Source organism: Corythoichthys intestinalis, chromosome 21 (genome assembly GCF_030265065.1).
Source record: "Corythoichthys intestinalis isolate RoL2023-P3 chromosome 21, ASM3026506v1, whole genome shotgun sequence".
Classification (NCBI taxonomy): domain Eukaryota; kingdom Metazoa; phylum Chordata; class Actinopteri; order Syngnathiformes; family Syngnathidae; genus Corythoichthys; species Corythoichthys intestinalis.
Window position 1 is genome coordinate 28,380,897 of NC_080415.1, and position 25,649 is coordinate 28,406,545.

The window sequence follows — 25,649 nt, forward strand, 5'->3', positions numbered from 1 at the left end:
CTTAACTTCTCGACAATTTTTTAAATTAAATGAATTTCTCACAGGGGTAATTTTAACTTGTATATAAATATCAAGTCTTTAAACTCGAGCAATTTTTTTCCGCTCGGCGGTCAGGGCATCGAAACAAGGAATCGAAATTTAAAAATTTGAACGATTCCGGGAGCATTGGAGTGTTAGAACCGGTTCCCATCGATGCTCGATGCCCAACCCAAAAGTTAGTGAGAATAGTCTGGGACCCAGCTCTTTAATGGCCTCTCGAGCCTGAATGAAATCCATGCAATCAGATTCGTTTATTTGCGTGACGTGTTAACGAGCAACGTCACTCTTGCGCGTTGGAAGTATTCTCCACAACAACCCAGATGGCTAACGGGAGAGCAGAGAATATGTTCCAATCCGCGGTAAATTCAGTTTTAAATGACCAAAAACACATCGACACAGGTCATTGACAACAGTTGGTCTCGCACCAGCCATGTTGAATAAATTTCTCTGTTCTCCGCTCGCGCTGGAATTTCTTGTCACTTTACCAACGTCACGTCTGCCCGTGACTGATTGGTCCACTCTGCTGTCTGTTTGCTGTGGCTTGCTCCGCCCTGGGATTTTGATCTGCGGGAAGATCGCTAGACTATTGCTGGAACAGCGGGGAGCCGGGAGTTCCAGGCTACATTTAGTCTATTAATTAATTAGGTTCATGTTCGTGAGAAATGTAGCTTTGACCCCCATTCACCCAATCTGTTTGGTTTTATTAATGTCCCATCCCCAGGAAAACAAGAATATATATTTAGGATATGCTGTTATCTTGTCCCTACCAATGTTGAGACCAAACCTACACACTTGATCCATTTGTATCAGTTAAATGTAGCTACAAAATGCAGCATAACGCTTGCCATTTCATTAGTTAAAAACATTTTAAAAAATGTAACAGAAGATTTTTTTTTTTAATTAAACTTTAAGTCAATTATGCCATTAAAAGTTTAATATATAAAAATGTGACTTAAAGGGCAAGGGACTATTGTTTGGCAATCTAAAAAAATATAACTTCACATTTTGGGTAACGTTGTGCAGCCAAGTTACATAAATTGAGTATTATTATATTTTGAAGTATTAATCTATTTTATGAATATGTACATTCATAAATTAATAAAATCTAAAAACAAAATAGAAATATAATGGTTATGGCCCCCAATAACACCCAATTTTTTAAATTTATTTTTTTGTTAATTTAATAATATCAAACTCTTTAGCGGCCATTTACGGCGCACAACGTCCAATCCATTTCGCCAGGGAGGACTGGTTGCAATTATTGCCAGCACTCCCAGTCAAAATGGACTGGACATTTAGTGCCGTGTATGGCAGCCAACGAGTTAAAAGTGTGTAGGGATCGTTCTAGATGACTAAAATGAAATACTTCAATAATTAACTATTAATTCAGTTTTTTTTTTTTTTTTTTAATTACCAGCCAGCTTAGGAAAAGAAAAAAAAAAAAAACAATTCTTGGACGTGTCAACATTTTATTGTTTTCCCCCCCAAAAAAGAAAATAATGTTTAAAAAAAAAATAAAAAAGATATTTCCTCTAAAATAACATGAAAATGAGCAAGCGGACGGTTAAAATATGACCCAATTTTCTCGTCTTGAGGAAAAGCTGCTTTACAGAACTTGATAGGCAGAAAAAAAAAAAATCAGGTTGTATGAACTCCTTCATAATCAAAAGAGAAAAAAAAATATCTTGCTAGTAGGGGGAAACATTGTTTATAACTCTTAATAACCTTTCTTTCATTGTGATTCTATGATCTCCCTTTAATCCAGCATTAAGGCATCTGCAGTGCTGGTCACAGCCAGCGGGTGGCGCACGCCATTAAACTACAGTGACCAAACGGACCACAAAGATGGTTTGTTCTTTGGAGAAGTCTCACTATCTGCGTTTTCTTACGCGTAAAAGCGGGTAAACGACGACGACGTATGCAAAGACGCTGATATGTTCTCGAGGCTATTTAAACTTTGACGGCTGAGGGGCGGAAAGACAACGGCGGCGTGAAAAAAAGTACAGTGGGTAGGGGGCTTATGTGAACGTGAGCCCGGCCTCATTGTACACCTTGAACACCTTCTCGATGGCATTGACGTAGGCGGCCGTCCGCAAGTCGAGACCCAAGTTGTATTTGCTCGCCGTGCGCATGATTTGCTGTAAATACGAGAAGTGAAAATCAAACAGTGGTACTTTTTACACACATTTTTGTGGGTAGCTTCATATTTGCTGTTGATGTGAAAGTACCAAGACTTACCCGGGCAGATCTCTCCATTGTGTACGCCAAACCGGAGTGAACGATGTCCTTCTCGGAGGCACCCTGTGAACAAAAGCCGTCAAGCAACACATTTTGCCTCTGAAAAGAGCAGATTTTGACATCCTGGTGTAGATGTGTAATTACTCACAGCAACTCTGGCCTGGAAGTCAGCAGTGGGCACAATAGGGATGGGTCCTCCTTGCTTGCCAAATTTCCTCTCCAGACTCTCTTGGACGGACACTAGAGTACAAATTCTTTGGCTTAGGGGAATTCAAATTAACCAAAAACATCAGTACGACGAAACACTGTTGTTTTCGACAACGAACAATTTTTTTCATGACGATGACGAGCTAAAAACGTGGCTTGGGAGACTAGAACATAACGAGACGAATGCCCGTTTTCATCTGACGAGACAACAAACAGACGAAAATGTGACATCGTTTCTGTCATATGTTCACAATGAGTGACAAGTGCACGTAGAGTACATCCACTTGGATCGTAGTAGTGTTTGGGTCGTGTCACGCTTGTGAGATGTGCTGCTCCTTTCCCTCACTTTCCTCACCGGAGTTTAGGACGCATCTCAAGCTAAGCTGTGTTCCATCTTGCTTGTTTGGAAACACAATATGATTTATTTTCTTATCTTAGAATATGCAATGTTGCTTAAGCCTTTAAATATCTGGGCTGAGTGATGATCAGACTCTAAATGTGAATCCTAGCGTTAGCGTAGCAGTCACGTTAGCATTAGCTCCAGAATGGCGAGCGTCCTCTTACAACACTGGCCAGTCTAAAGCAGAGCCACTTGGCTTCTTGTAAGTCTAGAGCAGGGGTTCCCAACCTATTCCACTAAGGCACACTGTGGGTGCAGGATTTCATTCTTACCAAACAAGATGACAACACTTTTTCCCCAATCTGGTGTTTTACAAGTGCAATCAGTTGATTGCAGTCAGGTGTGGCTTGTTTTAGCAGAAGCCTCATTGGTTCAACTGTCTCTGCTGGATCGGCTGGAACAAAAACCAGGACCCACAGTGTGCCTTGAGGACTGGGTTGAAAACCCCTGGTCTAGAGGATGTTAAATGCTCAGGCTTTTTTTTTTTAAAGACCGTAAGGCTGCGTGACATCACCATCGTAAACCGGAAGGGGGTCAACATAGAAGTGCGCTCGCATACAACCCATGCAAGTACTGCTTGTTTTCTGCCAGTAATCTTTCAAAAAAGAACATGCCGAGTAAACACTGCTGCTATGAAACGTGTACATACGACTCTAGACATTACAACCGTCCACATATTAAAGTTTTGTTCATACATTTCCCGAGGCCAAAAACTCTGAGGGGGAAAAATGTAAACAATGGATCAACTTGTGTGGACGTCCAAAACACCAGTTTAACATCAGCTAGGTGAAGCAATTTAACTTCATATGCGGTAAACATTTCGTTGGGGGCAATGGTCCTACAGATGACAATCCCGATCCATTGCCTGCCAAGAAGAAGTAAGCCATTTTGATATTTTTACTTATTTTTTTAGCGTGACGTTTTGCCGTGCTGCTTCTGTCTGACAATGAATGACCTGAAAAAAGATTAAAATTTACTACTAAATATTTTCGTACAAAAGATTTTTAATTTTTGATTGTGGGAAGCACCTAATTAGCTCACTGGCTGCCATTAAGCATGCAGTAAAAGTACATGGCTATGAGTAGTGTTACAAAGTTGTAACCATTTTATTTCGAAGGGTGGACTCCCTAGTTCAAATGGATTAGACGTCTATTACCGTCAATGGCACAGAAACAATCACTCACTACAGAGCCCTTTCTGTTTAAATGGATTAGACATCTACCACCATCAATCACAACCAACGCGTTAAGAATTTAATTAGTCATTTACAACATAGCAGTCAAAGTTATGATTCACAGACGAATAAATTTGACGTCAATGGGCGTCTTGGACTCACTGAGCAGATGGTAGTTGGAGTCCCGCTCATATTTGAAGGTCAGGCGTCCATAGCTGACGTGGTTGAGATTTTTCAGCCACTCGAAATATGACACTGTCACACCGCCTGCGTTCAGGTACATATCCTGTAGGGGCGGAGTCAAGGGCGGGTCGACACCGTTATACTACTCCTGCACCAAGCACCTTTTTTCAGCTAGTTTTTCCTGTTTAGCACTTACAGGGATGACCATGACGTTATTGGCCAGGAAGACCTTGTCGGCGTCGGGGGTGGTGGGACCGTTGGCTCCCTCGGCAATGATCTGGATTACAACAAAAATGCTCGAATTACAGAATTTGTACCTATGAGGAATACCTTTTGTGCAAAAGTCGGGGGGTTACCTTGGCCTTGATTTTGGGGGCGTTGTCCCGCTTGAGCTGCTTCTCCCCAGCGGCTGGGATTAAGATGTGGCAGTCTGCTTCCAGAATGTTCCCCTCATAGGGTTTGGCCCCTGGGAAACCCACGATGGTGCCGTGTTGCTGTCATGGAGAGCAAAGATCAGGTTGTCATGGTGACAGTGTGACACCAGAGTATTTTGAGAAGTGATAACAAAACTGCTCGCTACCAGTTTGTAGTCCTCCAGTTGCTTGGGGTCGATGCCTTCTGGGTTGTAGATGGCGCCGTCGATCTCGCCAACGCCCACGCACTTGGCGCCGTACCGGTGCAGGTAGCGCATGGAGTGCAGACCCACATTACCGAAGCCCTGTTGCATAAACAAATTTTCTTCAATTTCTGCAACGGCAGTGTATTAATTTTCACAATTAACTAATTGGCTCCCTTTTACCCGAATAGAGTTGTAAAAACAACATGCAGGAATCGTCGCCATTGTTTCAAATTAGTGGAAACAGTGACGCTTAATTCTCAGCTGGCTAAATCTCCAAGATGATGTAATCCGACACAATCCTCACACAAATACTCAGAGGGATTACTTTTTGATCAAATCGGCTGCTGCGCCCACTTGCCCTCATCTTAATCTGCTCTCGAATATCAGAGTGTTACACGGATCAATCGTCGTCCTGATAGCGACGCGCGCTTACCTGCACGATGAAAGTCTTATCCTTGAATCCGGGAGTCAATCCCAGCATGCTCATGTAGGAAGCCTCGTTAATGAAGTTCTCAATGCCATGGAAGACTCCCCGACCGGTCGCCGAGATACGGCCGTGGATGCCACCTTGGCTGATTGGTTTTCCTGTCACGCAGGCATGCGCGTTGATGTCCTGTTTAGGGGGAATTGAAATTGTTTTGTACGTAACTGGTAGTTTTAAAGAATCTGCAAAGCAAGCGCATCAGACCGAACATGAAGTAAATTAGATAGTACTGCTGTTTTGCAGCAAAGTATATACTAGGATTGTAAAGAAAACAGATACTTTGGTACCAAGTCGATACCAAGATTCTGAAAATGTTACGGTACTGCCTTTTCTGCAATACCCGAAGTATCGTCGGTACCGATTAAACTGGCAGGTCTGGCTGCTTCTTGTGTGTCATACACGCCAACACAAGTTGCCAGATAACCGGTCATTTACAGCTCGAGCTGTCAATGCTGTTGGCCCCAACCCATGGGGCTTCACTCACTCGGTTCCGTATATGTCATTTCACATCCCCTGAGCCACTCTCAAAGGAGACGCGCGTATTTACGGACATTACAATAGACTATCATTACTTAGCCTATTTAAAGCATTTTATGACAGAATGCCATCACAAAAATTGGTTTCACCATAACATGTCTGTCAATTACCGACTGCAATCAGTGTGTGCGTGTGTATTAGTAGTATTGTTGTTTACTTTCATCACATCCAGACTCGACTACTGCAATAGCCTCCTCTATGGTCTTCCATTTTCTCATCTCCAAAGCTGCAATACGTCCAGAACTCTGCCGCCCGCCTCCTCACCCACACCCGCTCCAGAGAGCACATCACCCCCACCCTCCAATAGCTTCACTGGCTTCCAATCTCATACCGGATTCAATACAAACTCCTCCTCCTCACCTACAAGTCCCTCCATAACCTGGCCCCTTCCTACCTCACTGACCTTCTACAACAGCACTGTCCCTCCCGCCGCCTATGTTCTGCCGACTCCAATCTCCTCACACCCATCACTCGCACTAAGCTCCGAACCTTGGGGGCCGAGCCTTCGCTGCTGCTGCTCCCTCACTCTGGAACTCACTCCCAAAACCCATCAGGAACTCGGACTCATTACAAAACTTCAAATCACTCCTTAAAACCCACCTGTTCAAACTAGCTTTTCCCACCTCTTAATTCTTAATTCTGTCTTTGTGTTATGTTATGTAAAGCGTCTTTGAGTGTCCAAAAAAGTGCTATACAAGTTTGGGGTATTATTATTATTATTATTACTTCTAATAAAGGAGTCTAAGTTTAAGATTTTCTTGTGGGAGAAATCCACACGGTTTCCAAGAAGTTTAGTGCAGATGGCGAAAAAAGGAAAAATGTGATGCTTGCTTACTATTGGAATGAAGATGGACATGTGTTAGGGTTGGGAAAATTGCGCCATATATAACTGCATGTATTCGCATTCATTCTTATTACGTTATATTTTAATCTACAAGTAAAAGCACCTTAAATGCCCTTTCCTGGTAATGTTAACGCAGCAGAATAGTCACATCCCTGTTTTGCAGACACAGGGAAACCGTAAATTACTGAGGTGTAGTGAAGTTTCAATACTTCAGCATTATTTACTTCCTTGTAAGTGGGACACTCACCCGGTTAAACATATCACAAGGTTAAGTACGCATTGTTTAGAGCAAGGGTGCTTGGGTCACAAGGGGCCACAGGTTGCGCCAAAGGCTGACCAAAGAGTCTAGGCCGACGGTGCTGAAGAGGCCTTTTCGTCTGGACACCTGCTCTTCACGTCATCCCAACATCACATCACCCCATGTTCCTAGTATGCTAATTTTCTTACGAATGGAGTCTGTAAGGAAAGTGCCTGGCAGGTGGGTTTACTGATACTTCTGCTTTTATGTAATTGCTCAGACTAGAGAACTATCAGCCAGATATCTGTAACTAGAGCTGGGAATCTTTGGGCACCTAACGATTCAATTACGATTCAGAGGCTCCGATTCGATTATAAAACGATTATTGATGCACCCCCCTCCTTTTTTTTTTTTTTTTTTTTTTTTTTTTTTTTTAAATAAAGTTTTGTACATTAGTTCCAAAATTGTTCAAAAATACTCTCAGGCTAAACCAAACTACTATTTCAGTATCAAGTTAACATATAGCAGTAAACAAATATACAAAAATAACATTAAATAAAAAAACTCCAGTCCCCATTCTGTATCAGCAGCTTTAAACTACGTTCAATTAATTTAATGTTGTGAATCAACCATTGAATTTGTTAAAATTGCTCCCGTTATTCCATAATTTCCCTTTTGTCTACTTTCGACATGTGAAAGTTTTAAAACTATTTTAAAGATGGATTCAAGTCAATATTTTACCGATTTAAGAGTATTTTAGATAAAAAGTTAATTAGGTTTGCTTGGAAGGTTCGCTACAACAGCCTTGCAGGGAAGTGTACTGCTTTAAGATGGCGGACGTTTATAACGCCCACATCTAGCTTTTTGTAGATGTGCTGCAAAGTCTACCGAATCTATAATGCATCTAGTCCTATATAAATGATATCCACCGTAACATTATATGGATGTACTTTGGAGCAGCTTTATGGCAGCAGTCAGGTATGTTGTTGTGTTTTTTTATCTCGTTGCATGAGTTGAGCTAGAGCCGTGAGTTGAGCATTGGCATTACCCGAGGGGCCGGGTAATGGGAAGCATGATGTTTAGCTACTCTCGCTCCGTTCCGTCCCGAAGACCGCGCGGCGCGCTGAGTGTTGTGTACTTCCGCTTTACTTCGCATATTTCAATAATCGGAATTTGGATGTTTGTGAATCGTTCTCGAATCTTCCACGGCCGAATCGCGAATAATCTAAGAATCAGAAATTTTGCACACCTCTATCTGTAACTGTTGATTGCTTTATCTCTGGAATCAATACATTCGGATCAAATTGCAACTCAAGGTCTGTGACTCTTTTTATAAGATTAGCACTCAATTATTAGAATACCTCGCTTCTGAGTAACGAACACAAGTAAAGTTAGGACAGAGGAGTAGTCCGGGGTCTTTACCCTTAATAGGGGCCCGGACCCTCCCAACAGATAATATTTTTAAACCTAACAATTGGTGACCCTGTGTGTCTCAGAAGAAGGTTTGTTTTTGCCGGACTCTGCCCTCAACTTCTGCAATATTTTGGTGCCACTTAAAGGTAAGGGACAGGCCTGTTCTTAAATTTCTCCTGATTCCGAAAATATAGAAAAATATGAACGTGGTGTGCGCATCCATGAACTGGCTTGACAATACGGCCGTAGAATGTCTATGATCGACGGTCCTCCTCCGACCGCCAGTCTTTATAAGTTGACAAATATTATTGTGGTAACATAGCCAAAGAAACTGCCAGCTTCGTCAGGTTTTTAATTTATTTCAGAACAACACAAAATGTTAAAAGAGGAAGTAAAAGTCTACCGCACCTTTCCTTCAGTCAAGTTCAGGTACAGCACACAAAACGCGTCCGCCACATTAGAACCCGATTCGTTACATTATTACAGGAAATATTATCATCATTGTATTATTATTTCAATTTTATTTGTAATTTGTTGTTTTGCTATGTGTATTTGCCATTTGAAATAGTACCAGCAGTATTTATTAAGGATTTTGTGCAGGTTTTTGGGCTGCGGAACGAATTAATGGAATTATAATGTATTCTTTCCTGCTCGACATACGACCATTTCGACTTACAATCAAGGTCCTGGAACGAATTAACTTCATTTGTAGAAGTACCACTGTATATAAACATACACACAGATATGAAGTTTTCCTCATTTGCTTCATTATTGTGGCAATAAAATAAATGCACAACAATAGAATGGGCTGCTGTCGGCCTCAACCCATGCCAGCTTTCAGCTCCCGCTTCACTCACTCGCTTCCGTATGTGTCTCTTCACATGCCCCGAGCCTTTCTTAAAAGGAAACGCGCATATTTACGGACATTACAAGGAGGCTATCATTCATTGTCATTCTGTAATAAAATGTTTGAAATAGGCTATCACAAAAATTGGTTTCACCACACCAACTCTGTGAAGTTGGCCCCCCATCAGACGCAAATTTATAGAAAAATTATGTCATTTGTTTGTGCTGAAAATGTTTTTGTTTGTGCTGCTATCGTTTTTGAGATTTTAACAATTCTTTTATACGTCAACCAGACCCCCATTTCACAAAAAATGGTGTCGATCGTATGTGCCATGTTTGTGCTCGTTTGTGCTGTAAAATTTTCGTTTGTGCTGCTATCATTTTTCAGATATGCGTTTCGAGTGATGACATCACGCAGCCTCTTATTTATTGCAAAATGGACCCAAAATGGTGGTATTCGTTTAAGCTACGTTTGTGCTGTAAAACTTTGTGCCGCTATCGTTCTATAGATATTGAGATATTAATTACGATTATTGACGTCAATCGCAGCATCTCCATTGCGGCTGACGAAGCGTAGCAACTCTCTCAATTAAAGAGGGGTGTGCCAACAACTAACCCAAACGTAGAAACAAACAAATCGCAGCTATTCCAGGCCATTGTGCTGTAAATAGGGGACTTGAGATATTAATTTCGAGTGATGACGTGACTCGCAGCCCCCAATTTACTGCAAAGTGGATTGTTCATTGTTAATATCTCAAAAACAATAGCAGCACAAACAAAAACATTTTTAGCACAAACAAATGACGTAATTTTTCTATAAATTAGCATCTGTTGGGGGGCTAACTACACAGAGGTCACCACACCATGTCTCTAAATTACTGATATCAAACTGTGTGTGCGTTCGTGTGTGTTGGTAGTATTTTTTTTTATATACTTCAATGCTAAATAACCGTGATGCAAAGTATTTTATTAATACTCAAAGACTACAGTATTTTATGCTGATTATTCTATTATCTAATACTTTAAAGCTACATGCTGATTGTTCTGTAAAAGCACACATAAACTTCTGATAAAGGAGTGCACGTATAAGTACATGGGATTTATTGTATATTCTTCATTTTCACCGTGGTATCGAAATGGTATCGAGAACCGTGGAATTTCAATGGTATCGGCATCAACTACTAAATTTCTGGTATCGTGACATCCCTAGTATATACCATCAGTAACATACGGAAGCAGAAGAGTTTAAGCTTAAATCATAATGTGTTTTTATCAGTGTACAATGACCATCTTTTGGCTGTGTTTGTGGCTTGTTATACAACTTTTCTATGAAAGTTCCCGAGGCATTCTTGTGTGTACCGTTTGGCAGTTAAATACCGCAACGCTAATATTTGTTAGCGCGTTAATAGCGTTGTATATTGTTTGACTAAAAGGGTTACATGTACAAAAGAATGCAAAGTGTATCTTGTATCTTAATCCACAGTATGTGTAATTTTCTATATCTGTCGTTAGCTCAACTGTTATGTAATAAACTGCTTGAAAACAATCAATGTTGGACTCTTTGCTGTAGTGAGTGTAGTCAGGCTTTCAGAGATTAGTGTATGTAGCACTTTTCTTCACTGTGACTATAGTGAAAGATAGAGAAAGACTTGTTTTTACTGTCTAAAAATGGTGGCAAAAAATGTTGGCACCTCTTACGACATTTTCAAACACTTCTTGCACCATTAACATCTCCTTGTTAATTCATTACTGACGCATCATTACGTTGATCAACAAGCATACTAAACTGCCTGCAAGTCTGCTTTCTGACTGTTGACAGGGAGAGCAAGAGGAGAATGTTTGCTCTGGCGGGTTGGGAGAGGCAGGAAGCCGGCGGTTCGGAGTGACTCACTCCTTCCACTTTGCTTCATGTTAAAAAAATGAACTGAAAAGGGAATGGTAGCCTAGAGCAGAGTCTGAAGAGGGACGACTGCTTTGGAACTGACCGTGTGCGCAATAGTGTTGGCATAGGTGTCAGCGATCCAGGACATTTCCCGCTCGCCGGTGCTCATGTCCGGAGCCGGAACGTCGATGCCGGGTCCTAGTCGGGACAGATTACAGTTATTTCAACATGCAACAGCAGGATTGTTTTAATCGTTTAAGAAATTAGATGGTATGTTTTGAAGTTAACAATCTCGGCTGATGTTTCAGATGTTCCATAACTTGTTCCAAAAAGTTGGGCGGGGTGGCAAAACTAAGGAAGGGGGAGGGGTACAGTCTGAAGTGGGATATGTGTGGTGAGTTTTGCATGCAGTGTTTAGAGGGGGGAAAAAAAAGAGGGAAGAAGCATTTAGCAAGTGGGGGATGTGGAACAGCTACAGAATTACTGTAACTATGAAATCTTACTGTATTAAGATGAGGGGAAACTAACGTGAGTATTCCTAAAGGCTCTTTTTGGACCAGAAAAATCGTGTTTTGTAACTTTAAGAGGTACAAGTCTTCAAATGTTCTACTACTTTTGTTTTCTTGAGTTGTACAGTTTAGGAACATACCGTAATTTTCAGACTATAAGTTCCTATTTTTTTTTTCCCTTCATTTTGAATCCTGCGGCTTATAGTGCAGTGTGGGTTATTTGTTGATTTATCGGGTTATAGGTAACACTTTATTTGACGGCGGCATCATTAGACTGCCATAAGACAGTCATAATTATGACATGACACTATCATGAGAATTCATGAATGCATATGGCAGATGTCATTGTCATACAGCAAATTATGTCACTAACTCCATTCATGTTGAGCCCGGATCTTTTACATCCATTCAAAAGTGAGATAATTTGACGGATGGCACAAAATGATATCGGTCATAAGCATTTATTTATGCTCATGGCTAGTGCTGCAAAGATTAATCGATTAACTCAAGTATTCAATTAGAAAAAAATATTCGAATTAAATTTTGTTGCTTCGAGTATTCGTTTAATTAAAGTGGCGTTGTAATGGTTTATTTTGAAAGTGTTCGCATTTAGTTTTATTGATTAGGGCGGATACACTGCCCTCTGGTCTACCTCTTTTCACATGGCTGAATCTAACTCCCTGTTAAGACCAACGTAAGCTACATTTTTGTTTGAGCTAATGTTTTTTTAATGCATTCATAACTTAGTTTATAGGTATATTTAGCTGTTTTTTTGTGGGAATATGTGTTCGAACCATTTGTTAAGAGCATTTTAAAAAACTTTAGCTTTTTATAGTATTTAAGCTAGCAGACTTTTACTATGTAAGTTAGCCAATTGTTCTTTTGTTGTACATAGATCCTCATTTAAAAAAAGAAATTACACTCTTTTAGGCTCAGCTCAGGTATTTTAATTCGAACTATCTAGTCCATCGATTAATCGACTACTAAAAGATTCGATAGCTGCAGCCCTACTCATGGCAGTGTGATGTCATAATTATGATGATCTTATGACCGTTTTATGGTTCCACTGTCAAATAAAGTGTTAACAAATACCATAACTAGCAATTTATAAAAACTGGAACGATAACTGAAGAAATCATTAGCACAGAACATTTTAATTGTTATTTACATCTGTTGTGCTGCAATGCATGCTCGGAGGCATGTTGGAGGACAACAGTGTAGACAGCAGGTGGCACCAGAGGTTGACAGTCTCCCTCAAGGGTGCATTGATGGCCAAATGAAGCTTCTTGAAGCAATGAACCAATTGGCTGCAAAGCTTCATGATGGTTCAGTTGGTCTTGTGACAGTCTTATGATGCCGTAGTCAAATAAAGTGTTACCGGAGTGGAACAGTGGAACAGAAAGTGTTATCTTTTGGAGTACATTTCCCCTAATAGAGTGAGAACATCTGCGGCTTATAGTCCGATGCGGTTTATCAATGAACAAATGCCGCTTTTGTGTCAAATTTGGCGGGTGGCGGCTTATAGTCAGGCGTGCCTTATAGTCCGAAAATTACGGTGCATATGTTAAGACTCTATGAATAAAAAGTCTCACCAATGAAGCCCTTCTTGGCTAGCTCGATGGTGAATCTCCTTGTGATCTTCTCCAACTCATTGTCCTGCAAGGACAAAAGTGTAATCATTGTTTACCAAACGCTAGAAATGCTAATATGAGTTCAGTGACATAACACAGGGCAAACTCAGGGACATATGAGTTGTGTAGTAATTTCATGACTAATAATCCTTCCTTAATTACACATTTTGTCAAATGATATGTTCCCTGCGGTGTAGCATGACTCACAGAGTAATTCCTCGGGTTGATCTTGACCCCAGCTTTGGCTCCTCCGAACGGCACGTCTAAAAGACAACAAAATTCAGATGAATTCAATGCACTTTGCTGAAACTAGCACCCACTTCGGACTCACCTACGACGGCGCATTTGTACGTCATCAAGGAAGCCAGAGCTTTCACCTCATCCACTGATACATCAGTGCTGTAACGGATACCTTAAAGACACAAAAAGCCCCATTGTTACTCAAAGCGCCATCGTGAATTTGCGCAAATGTGTTATGCCAGAAGCTTCTGCAGCAATTCACAGCCAAGCTAAAAGAACACATCCCGCAAACGGGTCATTAATTTCACGCTGCGTGTTTTCCCACATCAGTTACAGGTCAAAGAACGCCCTTCGTATAGCTCAAAACGGGCCAATCGTATTCCGGCAAGCGCCTACGAGCATTATTCGCCGCAGCTGTCTGGAGTTTTACGGCGGCTGTAAAGCTGTTGTCGAGCAAAATGTGATAGACGTCCCATCTATTGGGAAAATGGAATAGACGTCTATGGTTCTGTGAAATACAGTGAATTCAGTTATGATTAAAATAATGAAAGAAGGTCTGATCTTTGAAGCTTTTCCAACATCAGCTGAGCCACCACGAGTCAGGCGGGAGGACAATCCCGCGCTCTATGATCAAATTATAAAGATTGGAAAGCAAGCCGCTGGGAAAGGGAACTCCCCCCGCCCCCACCAAGACATTATCCACTGCAGTAATGATATCATCCTAGCAACCAAGGCCGCAAATCACAGGGAAGATTTAGTCAAAACAAGTACGACTGGTTTATTTGTTGTGAGAGAATTTTATTCATGCTTAAAAAACAACCATTATACATCATATTTTGTATGCTTTTTGTTATGTTTGCATGAGAACATTATACCATTAATCTGTTGAGTGTGCCTTCCCATAGACTGCATCACAATATGCCCAAATATGGACTGTTATCTTCCTGTTTTCCAATATGCCCTGAATGAATCTGAGGACTGTTTTCTTATCTTCGTTCCAGCCGGCACCGGTGTTCAAGGTCTCAGCTCAAAGATGTTTTTGTATGGAAAAATACCAAGGCTTGTGAGATGATGAGTTTCGTTTCTTGGTAGTTTCACGGTGCACTTCAGCACCGCCCTTTTTAACAGTATAAATGTCCAGCCTCTATTGTACAGCTTCATACTTTCTGCGTGATCACAGCTTCTGGTTGGGTCACATCATTCTGTACCCAAGAGCTCTTGTTTATAAAGTCTTCGAAGAAAATCAATCCATGGTTGGGGTCGTATTTATTTCTCTAATCGAGCTATCGAGGTAACACTTGTCTTGGAGTTTAAAAAGGAGTTCCCTGACATTTGTGTTATACTTTGTCCTAGAATAGTTGTTATTTTACTAGAAGATGGCACCAAAGTAGTGGCTGATAGGAAAGTCGTAATTGGTGTCAAGGAAATATGCCAAAGTGATGCATATTGACTGGTAAATGTTACCAGCTATGGAACACAAGAAGTCGAGTGTTTTTTCGCCTCATGAATCATTAAACCGTTGACACTTTCTTGCTAAGTCTATTGGAGATTTTGCTCACCGTCGGTGACATAACAACATTTTTTAAACCGCCTTCAGGGAGAAAAGCAGCTGATCGTAGAAGAAACACAGCTTCCCCAGAATAGTCTCCTCATCCCAGCAGGTGTGGGAGTGTTAACAGCAGGGTCGGCCGACAACCGCCATGACGGCGCGCGTCTGCCTCCTACGGCGCCTTCCCCCACCCACCACAGCCACTGACAAATAGGAACTCCTGGAAAAATAACCGCCCCTCCCTCCGTCAACACACCCACAGCCATACATCACGACATGTTAAAAACCCCCAGAATGCACTGCAGGGGGGGGACGCACCATGTGCATACATAGATGAGGCCTTGAACTTTGCAGGGTCAAAGGTTGACAAATGCACACACTGAAGTGTCCAAAGTTATCTCAGGGAGGAGGAGGGGCCCTTCAGTAGCTCTGCAGCTTGGTCGCTCAAGTTTCAACCAAAAATGTATTCTAACTTTGAAAAGGAAAATCAATCAAAGCTAAAAGAAAAAAACAAAAACAAAAATTAGTTAAGTTCCCTGTAACGTTAAAAATACTGCCTTATATCTATGACTACGCTCAGTATAAAATAATGTCGCGAATAGCAAACATAGGAATAATTGAATGGATTTACCAAATTGAATGTCCATAGTCCAGCTTGAACATTTAGCTGCAATTGCAGTAGTATTTTTCCCCACTTCCAAAAGAAACAAGGTCAATACTTGAGAATAGATGCTACAAAATGGCTGCAAAGACCTCAATGAAGCTTTTCAAATCACTTCAACAAAGTTGTTGGACTTTAAAGCACAACTTTAACACAAAAGTCTTTAACCTGAAAACAAAGATTAGCTAGTTAGTTTCCCAGCAAATAAAAGGCAAAACAAAACCTGACAAATCTCAAATATGTACAGAAAGACACCTTTAAAAGCAAGTGAAGCCTTTTATCCGTACATATATCCTTTGTTATTAGGACTATAAAAATCCTGAGACTCTGAGTGTAAGGAGCAACTCAACTATTTTTCCATGGAAGACATAAAAAGGCCAAGCTTCAACTATAACCAGATGTTAGTTGCTGGTACCAGCTGAAAAACTTCGTACAGTTCAAACAAAAATGTCATTTAAAGGCGAAAGTTGTACTCCCGTAACCATTAATTGCTCAGAGTTGTCGAGTAATAGACAAGCTTGGAGGTTATTGGTTAACTTGCTCGAAAACCGCTAAGTAATGCTAATGGGATGCTAGGCTAAGCGCTAACTGTCAAGGGAGGTCCACCGACTGTCGCACGCCCGTAACCCCGGCCTGGCTCACCTCCCTTGCAGGGTGTCCGGTGCTGGCTATGCTGGGCGCGGTATCCCTCCACCACCTCCCACTCCCCGTTGTCGCGCTTAATGGGGAAGGACACGCTCAAGACGTGGTTGCACGGCTTAATGATGCGCAGGATGCCTCTCACGCGGTGCCGCTTCTGCTCGGGGGTCTCACGGGTGCGCAGGTCCTCCACTAGCTTGTCCTCTACGATGGCGGCGCCGCGGTCGAAAAAACCTTCCACCATGCGGAAGAAGTTGGGGTCGTCCGGCTGCTGCTCGACCGCCGCGTCGGCGTAGCGGCGTACCCGCAGCAGGGAGGCGGACGCTGGGAGAGCAGCGTCCGAGCAGCCCGAGGCCAACGCGCTGCCCGCCGAGCGGCTCAACAGCTCCCCGAAGTAGCGATACATGGCCGCGGTGAATCGAGGGGGGGAAAGCGACTAGGACGACCGGAGGGCTGACAGACAAAGGCGGAGAGAGAGTGCTCCTGGCTCACAGCTTCTGGAGCTCAAAGCGACTGGGGAGTGACATGATGGGCGGGTTTGCTTTAAAAGGCGGCCGAGGCCCGGCCGAGGAGGGCTCCGGGGGGCGCACGCGGAAGGAGGAGGACCCGACCGGCCATGCGCGCTCACGACGACGGCGCCGCCGCAGTTGCCTCCGCGCGTTCACGACAACGCGACGTAAATCCAATGGAGCACGACCCACTCTAGCTAATCGTATATCAAATAAATGTTCCATGTCGAAATTAATTGAAATCACATGAACGTGACGTTTTTTAAATTAAAAAAAATAAAAAATAAAAATAATAATAATTTCCTATATATACCACAAGATGGCGCCAAAGAAAATTTGTATCTTGAACATGAATTAGTTTAAAACAGTTAATATTGAGATATTCGGCAAATTTTAAATATATATGCAAATTTTTAGACACTGAACCACAAATAAGCAGACTGTTTCTATAACTTAAACCTCTGCCCTCTAGTGGTGGACAATGAAACCTGTGACTAAACATTGCTGGCATAGATGGACAACTATACTGTATATTATTTGGAGTAAATTAACTCATTGACTGCTATTGACGATATGTATTTGTTAATCGGCGTAATAAAGTAGACATCAAATGCAGTTTTTAACTCATCCACTGTCATTGATGGTGATAGACCTCCAATTTATTTGGACTGTGAGAGACTGACATCAAATAATCGCCCCAGCCCTCCGCCCTATCACCGTTAATCGCGTAAAAAATAAGTTCAATTGGGTATAAATTAAAAAAAAAACTAAAGGTTGGGATTCACTGTCCTAAAGTTATTGTTATATCCAACTCCTATTTAGTGTTAATTCTAACCAGATTATTCATGCCTCTTGTTAAAAATGTCTAGTATCCAATACAAATATAATAGGATTATGGCGGCATAGCAAAAGAGTGCAATTGAGCGAGTGTGTAAAGGTGCAGGAGGTCATGGGGGCTTTTAAATGGTGGTTGGGAGGGGGCTTGGATGAAACAGGGAGGTGGCCAGCTAGGGTCTTTCAGGGAGAGAGTCGGGGGGTTGGTGGGAGTAGTGTCCTCAACTAAGCTGTCAGTGGCATGCTTGCAAAGCATTGTGGGTAGAAGCCCTTGGAGTTTCAATCTTTATGCAGGTCACAGAGTATACAGTTGTTGGGCACTGGAGTGGTTGCATTGTTATTTATCTGTCTAAGCAGCCTTATGTAAGAGCATGTCCGTGGCATCTTCCTTCACATATATACATGCCACTAGGCTCCATATGGAGGCAGGATCAAAATTGTGTGCTGAGTTCGTGTATAATGGACTGGACTTAAACCCGTGGACTCTGCACGAAAGATAAGAACTTGGCGGTGTGGGACGAACAAACAATCACGGAAAGTCAGTCAGTGCAAAAACAGGATTGAAGTTGCATGATGTTTGTAATCCTGCAGTGGAAAGTCAAGTAAACCAGACATTGTTTTCTCTTTGTAATTCCATCCACGATCTCTAAGGCCCCTGTTCACACTGTAAATATATTTTGAATTGTTTATAATTCCTTCCCTCTGTTCCACAACGACTTTTTTAGACTGTTCATAATTCCTTTCACTTCATGTAAGGCACCAGTAAAGTCTATTTTGATTCATATTTCTGGATGCCTGGAACATATTATTTAAATGAACATGGAGGAAATGTTGGGTTTTGGTATACTTTTGCAAGGACTATTCATAAAACTCAAGTGTATGTGAGTTTGGGAAACGCAATGTACTTCCTGGAACATCTTTCAGAGCACACTTCTTCCAAATGATTAAACAGGGAAAAAAACAACATTTGAATGTGTTTAGGCTCCATAAAGTAAGAAACATTTACACAACATAAATGGCTATGAAACAAAAACTACACTCATTCAACCTGTCCTCTTTTATTAGATAAGCATCAAAATCATAAAAGGATCATAAAGATACCCTGGTACTAATCTACAATCACCGCCACCATTTTTTCCCCCTTCATTTACTATCAGCGTGTCAAAGGCTGCAACTCCGGCATATTATTGGCCAACGGCCCGACAACACCCACTGTACGTAGGCCGTGGGGGGGTCACGATGAGGGGTTTGACTCAAGTGGTCACATGCTGCTTTGACACGAAACAGCATCGACGAGGAGAAAGGGCCGCTTCCTCCCCCTTCGCCAAGCTGAGGACACCTCCTCCTTAAAAGCAAAAATGGAAGCTCACGGCACACTGACAGAATGCACTCTGGACATGCACGTACGCATACGCATACAAGCAACTGCCAGGGTCACCTTGCAAACCTGCTTACAAAGCAAATGAGGGCCATGTGTTTTTCGACTGTTTGCCTATAAGGCTGATATTTTTTCATGTCACGCGAACAGTAAATATGTAAAATTATTTTTACTGTTGGTATTTTGTTGTTTTTGTTGCCATTTTATTTTTTAACCCTTTATCAGAATTGGGTAGAGTAGCTCAATATTTTACTCAAGTAAGAGTAGAATTATTTTTCTAAGTACAGTGTATCACAAAAGTGAGTACACCCCTCGCATTTCTGCATATATTTAAGTATATCTTTTTATGGGACAACCAGTGTTGGGAATAACGCCGTTATAAATAACGCCGTTACATAACGGCGTTATTTTTTTCAGTAACGGGGTAATCTAATTATTTTTTCCGCAGTTACCATTACTGACGGTCAAAAGTGGTGCGTTACTTACTCTGAATAAATTGAAGAAACTACCAGCTGTAGGGAGTCTACTCTGCTCTGTTTATTTGTCATCCAAGACTTGGGGTGCGTTGAGGTTCGAGAATAGCGCACGTGTTTTGTTTTGTGCTTTTTCTTAGCAAAGATATACCACACAGGACGTGCTGGCATTCTGTTTCTTTAATAGCACATATAACTTAGACATTAACATAAATGTACGGCTTTCGGCAGGCCGTGTCTCTAACTCACTCCCACATCATGTGAGTAAAACAATATTGGCGCCCTGTGCACTTGAGGGTGCCTCGGATAATTCTGTATCAGAATATTACAGCACGTATTTATTATGACTCCAGGCTGTTTGTCCCTGCTCATTCAATTAGACAATGCTTTCCAAAGCTTGCTAACGTTTCTGTTTTTGCTACACCTGAATGCTAGCCTCGTTCCCATCCCCCACTGTCAGCCAGCAAGAATGCTCCTTCCATCTTGAGGACGGCAGACGCTTTGAGGGTGACGGGAGGAGTAGGGGGACGAGGCTACCTGAATGCACCACCTGGATAGATGCGATGGAAGTGATTGTGATTGGCTGAGGGTTAGAGTCATGTGTCATGGTAAGCCAATCAGAGCCGGTGTTTTCACACATAAACCGGGGCGTGCAGCAAACACACACACGCAAAGCAGATGCAGAGGGATATGATGACAGAGCATTCAGAGGAAAATTTGTCCTTTACGAGGTGGAGATATAAACACTATTTCAAGTTAAAATACTTGAAGTACAGTAGGCTATGTCTACTTGACCAGTTGTCTCAGGTTGTGAGAGATAGATTTAATTGATTAAACTCACTTTATATTGTTTACTGCTGATTGTTATTTTATTATATTGTTTACTGTTTATTTTTGTTGCACTTCAAGTGTAGGATAAATCTGTTGCTGGTGGTGAGGTGCAATAAATATTACAAGGTTCTATAACACAACTACCTGTCTGTTCTTCTCTATTCAACTGACTCGAATACTGCTAAGAAAATTTCAAATTCTTTGACATACAACAACTTCTTTTTAAAGTAACGGAAATAATTACTTTCCCTGGTAACTAGTTCCTTTTACTATAGAGTAATTCAGTTACTCAGTTACTTTTTGGAAGAAGTAATGAGTAACTATAACTAATTACTTTTTTAAAGTAACGTGCCCAACACAGGGGACAACACTGACAATTTGACACAATGAAAAGTAGTCTGTGGGCAGCTTATATAATACAATTAATTTATTTTCCCCTCAAAATAACTAAAAATGTAGCCATTAATATCTAAACCCCTGGCAACAAAAGTGAGTACACCCCTATGAAAAATGTACATTCCTAAATGTCCAAATTGAGTACTGCTTGTCATTTTCCCTCCAAAATGTCATGTGACTCGTTACAGGAGTGCTGTCAGCATTGCTGCAGAGATTGAAGAGGTGGGGGGGTACACAAGAAAGCCCTCCCATCTCATCAGACCATAGGACATGGTTCCAGTAATCCATGTGCTTTGTTGACGTCATCAGCAAACTGTTTGCGGTTTTTCTTGTGTAGCGTCTTCAGAAGAGGCTTCCTCCTGGGGTGACAGCCATGCACACCAATTTGATGTAGAGTGCGGCGTATGGTCTGAGCACTAACAGGCTGACCCCCCCCCCCCCCCCACCTCTTCAATCTCTGCAGCAATGCTGACAGCACTCCCGTAACGAGTCACATGACATTTTGGAGGGAAAATGACAAGCAGTACTCAATTTGGACATTTAGGGATGTACGTTTTTTCATTGGGGTGTACTCACATTTGTTGCCAGGGGTTTGGATATTACTGGCTATATTTTGAGTTGAGGGGGGAAATAAATTAACTCTATTATACTAGTATAAGCTGCACACAGACTACTTTTCATTGTGTCAAAGTGTCATTTTGTCAGTGTTGTCCCATGAAAAGATATACTTAAATATCTGCAGAAATGCGAGGGGTGTACTCACTTTTGTGATACACTGTAATATTATTCTAGTCTTTAGTGGACAAACAAACTCCACTCACCATTTTGGCAGTGCATTCCGGCGTTTCTTTCATGGTCCACATCTTCAATCCTTGGTTTTCGCTCCGTAGTTGTTGTCGCTTTTGAAAGCTTAGAAAAAAACTACGTATATCGATCTGGTTTCTTCTGTCCTCTGGTGGTTTTGGATAAGCAAAGCAAATGACCATCTCTGAGGTACTAGTCACATGATATTTTTTACAATTAATTTTGACCCATTATTTAAACATTTTTTAAAAATCATTTTATTCATTTTTGTTGTTTGTTTTATTGCTTTACAACTTTTATAGACATTTTACCGGTAGTCTTAATTTTAAATTCATGTATTGAAAAGTCAAATACAGTACATGCAATGACAATTTCAGCCACCGGGCCCCCCCCCCCCCCTTCATTTCCACGTATGAACCCATTTTAACCGATAGCGATCATTCGCTGAAAAATGAGTGCTCACATTTTAACTCATTGGCTGCCATTGACGGCGATATATGTCCAATCCATTTTGATTTATCGATAAATCAATTTGAACTGGGATAGCAAGCGATGAATTAATGTCTATCACTGTCAATAGAAGTGGAAAATTAAATGAATTGGACGTATGTAATTGTCATTGGCAGGCGATGATGCAAATACTATGATTTTTTTTTTTTTATTGTATTGTCATTTTCATAAATGTTTTTTTTTTTTTGTTCTAAATATTTGTACTTTCGCCAAACAAACACAAGAGGGCGCCTTTTTCACTTCATTTCCCACACTGAATTACCTTGCGTCCACTCGTTCAAAGCTGCATAAGTCACAGTTGATGCAGAAACTACAACGGTTTGAACAAAACATTTATTTGAATACATTTTAAAAAGTTCAGCATTTTTAACGTTGTTGTTGCCTCATAGCTCAGAGCTTTAAGGTCCGAATCTCACTCTAGCTTGCTACTATATTAAAGCTAAGATAAAGAATATGGAAGGGGGATTTTGTTTAGAGAATGAAAATAAACAGAATTCAGACTGAACCAAATATACTAAATCACAACATGTCTACTCATTGCTGTAAAATCAGTTGACTCGAAACTGGGTGTGTACACTGCATGCGCGAAGGCCAAAAGGTAAAAAGTTGAAAAGGTTCCCATGAGAACTACCCAACCGAGCGTTTCAACTCAGGAAGTTGCGGCTTGGCCTCGCGTCTGCTCACATCTCCCCATCGAACCACGTTACACTCGCTCGACGTGTGTGTGTCTGACGGCTTTACGGTTGCTTCACATCAGGTGACCCAGTAGGAAACCCCAAAGGAAGTCAAAAGAGAGGTCAGAAACATGTCAAAAGGGTGGCTTTCGTCACTCTCGCTCGTTGCGGCCAGATAACCGTCTGATGACCGGGTCAGAAGAATCAATTTTAGTCAAATAGAGCTTTTGTCAAAGCCTGAAACTGAGCTTGAAGTGTTAGCTTCAACCCAAAATTTGTTGTTTATTTTACTGCACAGGTTCTTGATGTAGTTTAGACAGGCTGACCAAATTTCATTATGCTAGGATACGAGCTTTGGTCTCGACATTGGTAGGGACTTTAACCTGCATGTACACTTTTTGCTGGGGACGGGACATTAATAAGACCAAACAGATTATTGAACGGGGGTCAGGGCTACATTTCTTACGAATATGAACCTAATTAATTGATAGGCTAAAAGATCAATTTTTTTTAAAAAATCAGTATTGACCTATACTAACTTTCATGTGTATTGGTTCAGGTGATACAACATTCAATTCAAAAATTTGTTTTCAAAAACTACTAAAACATTTTGAAGTGAAATTAATGAAATAAATCAGCCTGAGATATCAAAGGACCTGTCAACATCTGAGGCACACGAAACTACCCCAAGACTCGGACCAAAGTACTCTCATGAAATTCTGATGTGTGATTTCATTTTGTCAGACTTTTTTAGTGGTGTTTCGCCCATCTCCACAACATTGACATCTTTTTACATCACTTACGGTGGTTGCTGCTGGCCGGAAAAAAAAAAAAAAAAACTTCTAATATCCCTCCTCTTCGAAGAGGGCGGAGAAGGCGGCACACGTACACATGTATTTCTGTCGGGGTTCTGTGAGCGTGTGTGTATGTGGGGGGTTGGGGGGGGGGGGTCTAGTCATCAGCCAATCACACATGCGTTTGAGGGGGAAAAATAATGGACCGGCATATTCAGAAAGTGAAAATGGATAAATGTAAGTCTGAACATAATAAAAATAATTCACTTCATAACAGTAGGGTCTATTCTGTCCTTACAACATATGGGAAGACAATTATATAATGCAAATAAGGTTGCTTAAAAGTTGGTGGGGACAGTTTGAGCATCCTGAAAAGTTGCTAGTGTTCTGTCCCTACCATCTCTATGCAAACCTACCCCTTGCTAGGATAAACAATGTTAATAAAATGTTAATAAAAACTGTATTAATTCAATTAAAATGAATAAAAACACAAACACACTCATGCCATGGCCCCAAGTAACACTCTGAAATACCGTATTTTCTGCACTATAAGGCACACCAGTGGCGGAACAACTGTGAACAGGGCCAGGGTGCAAAGAGCATAAATGGGACCCACTGAGTGGACCGTCCAACGGGAGGTGCGGGGCTAGGGAACAATTACTCGTAGGCCCTTCCACTCTTGTGTGTGGGATGCAAGTGGAATTTTTTTTGCGGACCCCTCCAGACAACTAGTTAGCAGAGATATTTTAACACTTAACACAACAGGTAGTCCCTGGGTTACGACGTACCCGATTTACGTGATTTCGACTTTACGATGCTGTAGTCTCGTCCACCATTTTGTCTCCCGTCATTTTTTTTTTTTTTTTTTTAAGTCACCTAAACAATACCTTATTGTACCTCATAGTATCTTATTTTTACTTTATTTTATTAATATGAATGTTTTGCCCTTTGGCAAAATGTGTATTTGATTATAATGTTGACTTTTGTTTTGTGGTGCATGCTTTTATTTTGGCGCAGGAACCATAGAGCAGGTAATACTTCAGCACGTGAGTAAGAGCGCATGTACACATGACGAAGAACGTGAAGAGCAAATTTGCTTCCACGAAGAAGTCACATACCCGAGAGGGATGGGAAAAATTGCAGTTTAGCTCGCTGTCTAGCTAGGATTCAGCTCCAACGTTTTGGCGAGGACAGTACTATAGCGTATAATCCATGTTTTGGATAGATATTTTGACATTTAGGGGGTATTTAGGGGTACTTAAAGGGTTAATTCCGATTTACGTGGAAATTCGGGTTACGTCACCAGCGTAGGAACAGAACTTCCGGGACTATCTATAAATTACAGCACCACACATCATCTTGTCTTTCTGTTTGACCTTTCCCCCTCATCGAACTACGCCCACTGTACGCCAGCACACCAGACCCCTTTGAAGCCCAGGACTTAGCACTTAACATTTTTAATGAATGGCTTATTTTTAAAACTGTTTATATATACTTGTATGTAGGGTGCACCACCTTATTAGGTGCAGTAGTACTAGTAGTAGTGGTAGTAGTGGTGGTTGTGGTGGTTTGGGTTGTGTTATGCACAGTGTTGTTAATAACGGCGTTACAATATAACGGCGTTACTAACGGCGTTATTTTTTTCAGTAGTGAGTAATCTAATTAATTACTTTTCTCATCTTGGCAACGATGTTACCGTTACTGAGGCGGGAAAGGCGTGCGTTACTATGCGTTACTAAGTTGGTTGAATAAAAAAAAAAGTCAGAGAGACAGACTCACGGAGACGAGAGAGCAGAGCAGGAGTGGGGAAGACGCCGTTGCAAACGCGATGCTAGGTGGCTCCAATAATACCTGACTGTAGCCCACAAACTACGCCCACATGAAACGGTAGATATCACATATTATAGAACTAGATGCAAATGATAGACACGGCTGCATTGGCAACATGTTTTAAGGACTACATGCGTTAGTAAACAGCCGCCATCTTAAAGCAGTAGACCTCTCAGGAAGGCTCTGTTGTAGAGATCCTTCCTAGCGAACCTACTTTTTTTTTTTTTTTTAACCTAAAATGGTCCTAAATCGGCAAAATCTTGACTTAAATTTATCTGTAAAT

At 41.3% G+C, this 25,649-nt stretch overlaps 1 protein-coding gene across 2 annotated transcripts; it reads right to left on the reverse strand.

Annotated features, from left to right (window-relative positions):
- Window positions 1–573: 573 nt before the first annotated feature.
- glud1b (glutamate dehydrogenase 1b) lies at window positions 574–16,935 on the reverse strand. Of its 2 annotated transcripts, XR_009061818.1 has the most exons (14): window positions 16,337–16,935; window positions 13,576–13,656; window positions 13,452–13,507; window positions 13,206–13,269; window positions 11,208–11,302; window positions 5,294–5,473; window positions 4,822–4,959; window positions 4,598–4,735; window positions 4,438–4,518; window positions 4,221–4,344; window positions 2,426–2,517; window positions 2,278–2,340; window positions 1,955–2,177; window positions 574–1,833 (listed from the first exon to the last, which is right to left on the reverse strand). XR_009061818.1 is itself a non-coding variant. In XM_057827046.1 (13 exons), exons 1-13 carry the CDS (start codon window positions 16,737–16,739, stop codon window positions 2,058–2,060), a joined length of 1,635 nt encoding a protein of 544 aa, XP_057683029.1. In that variant the 5' UTR covers window positions 16,740–16,934; the 3' UTR covers window positions 574–2,057. The 2 variants fall into 2 exon arrangements, 1 of the variants encoding a protein (XP_057683029.1); XM_057827046.1 differs by having other exon boundaries at window positions 574–2,177; window positions 16,337–16,934.
- Window positions 16,936–25,649: the final 8,714 nt, after the last annotated feature.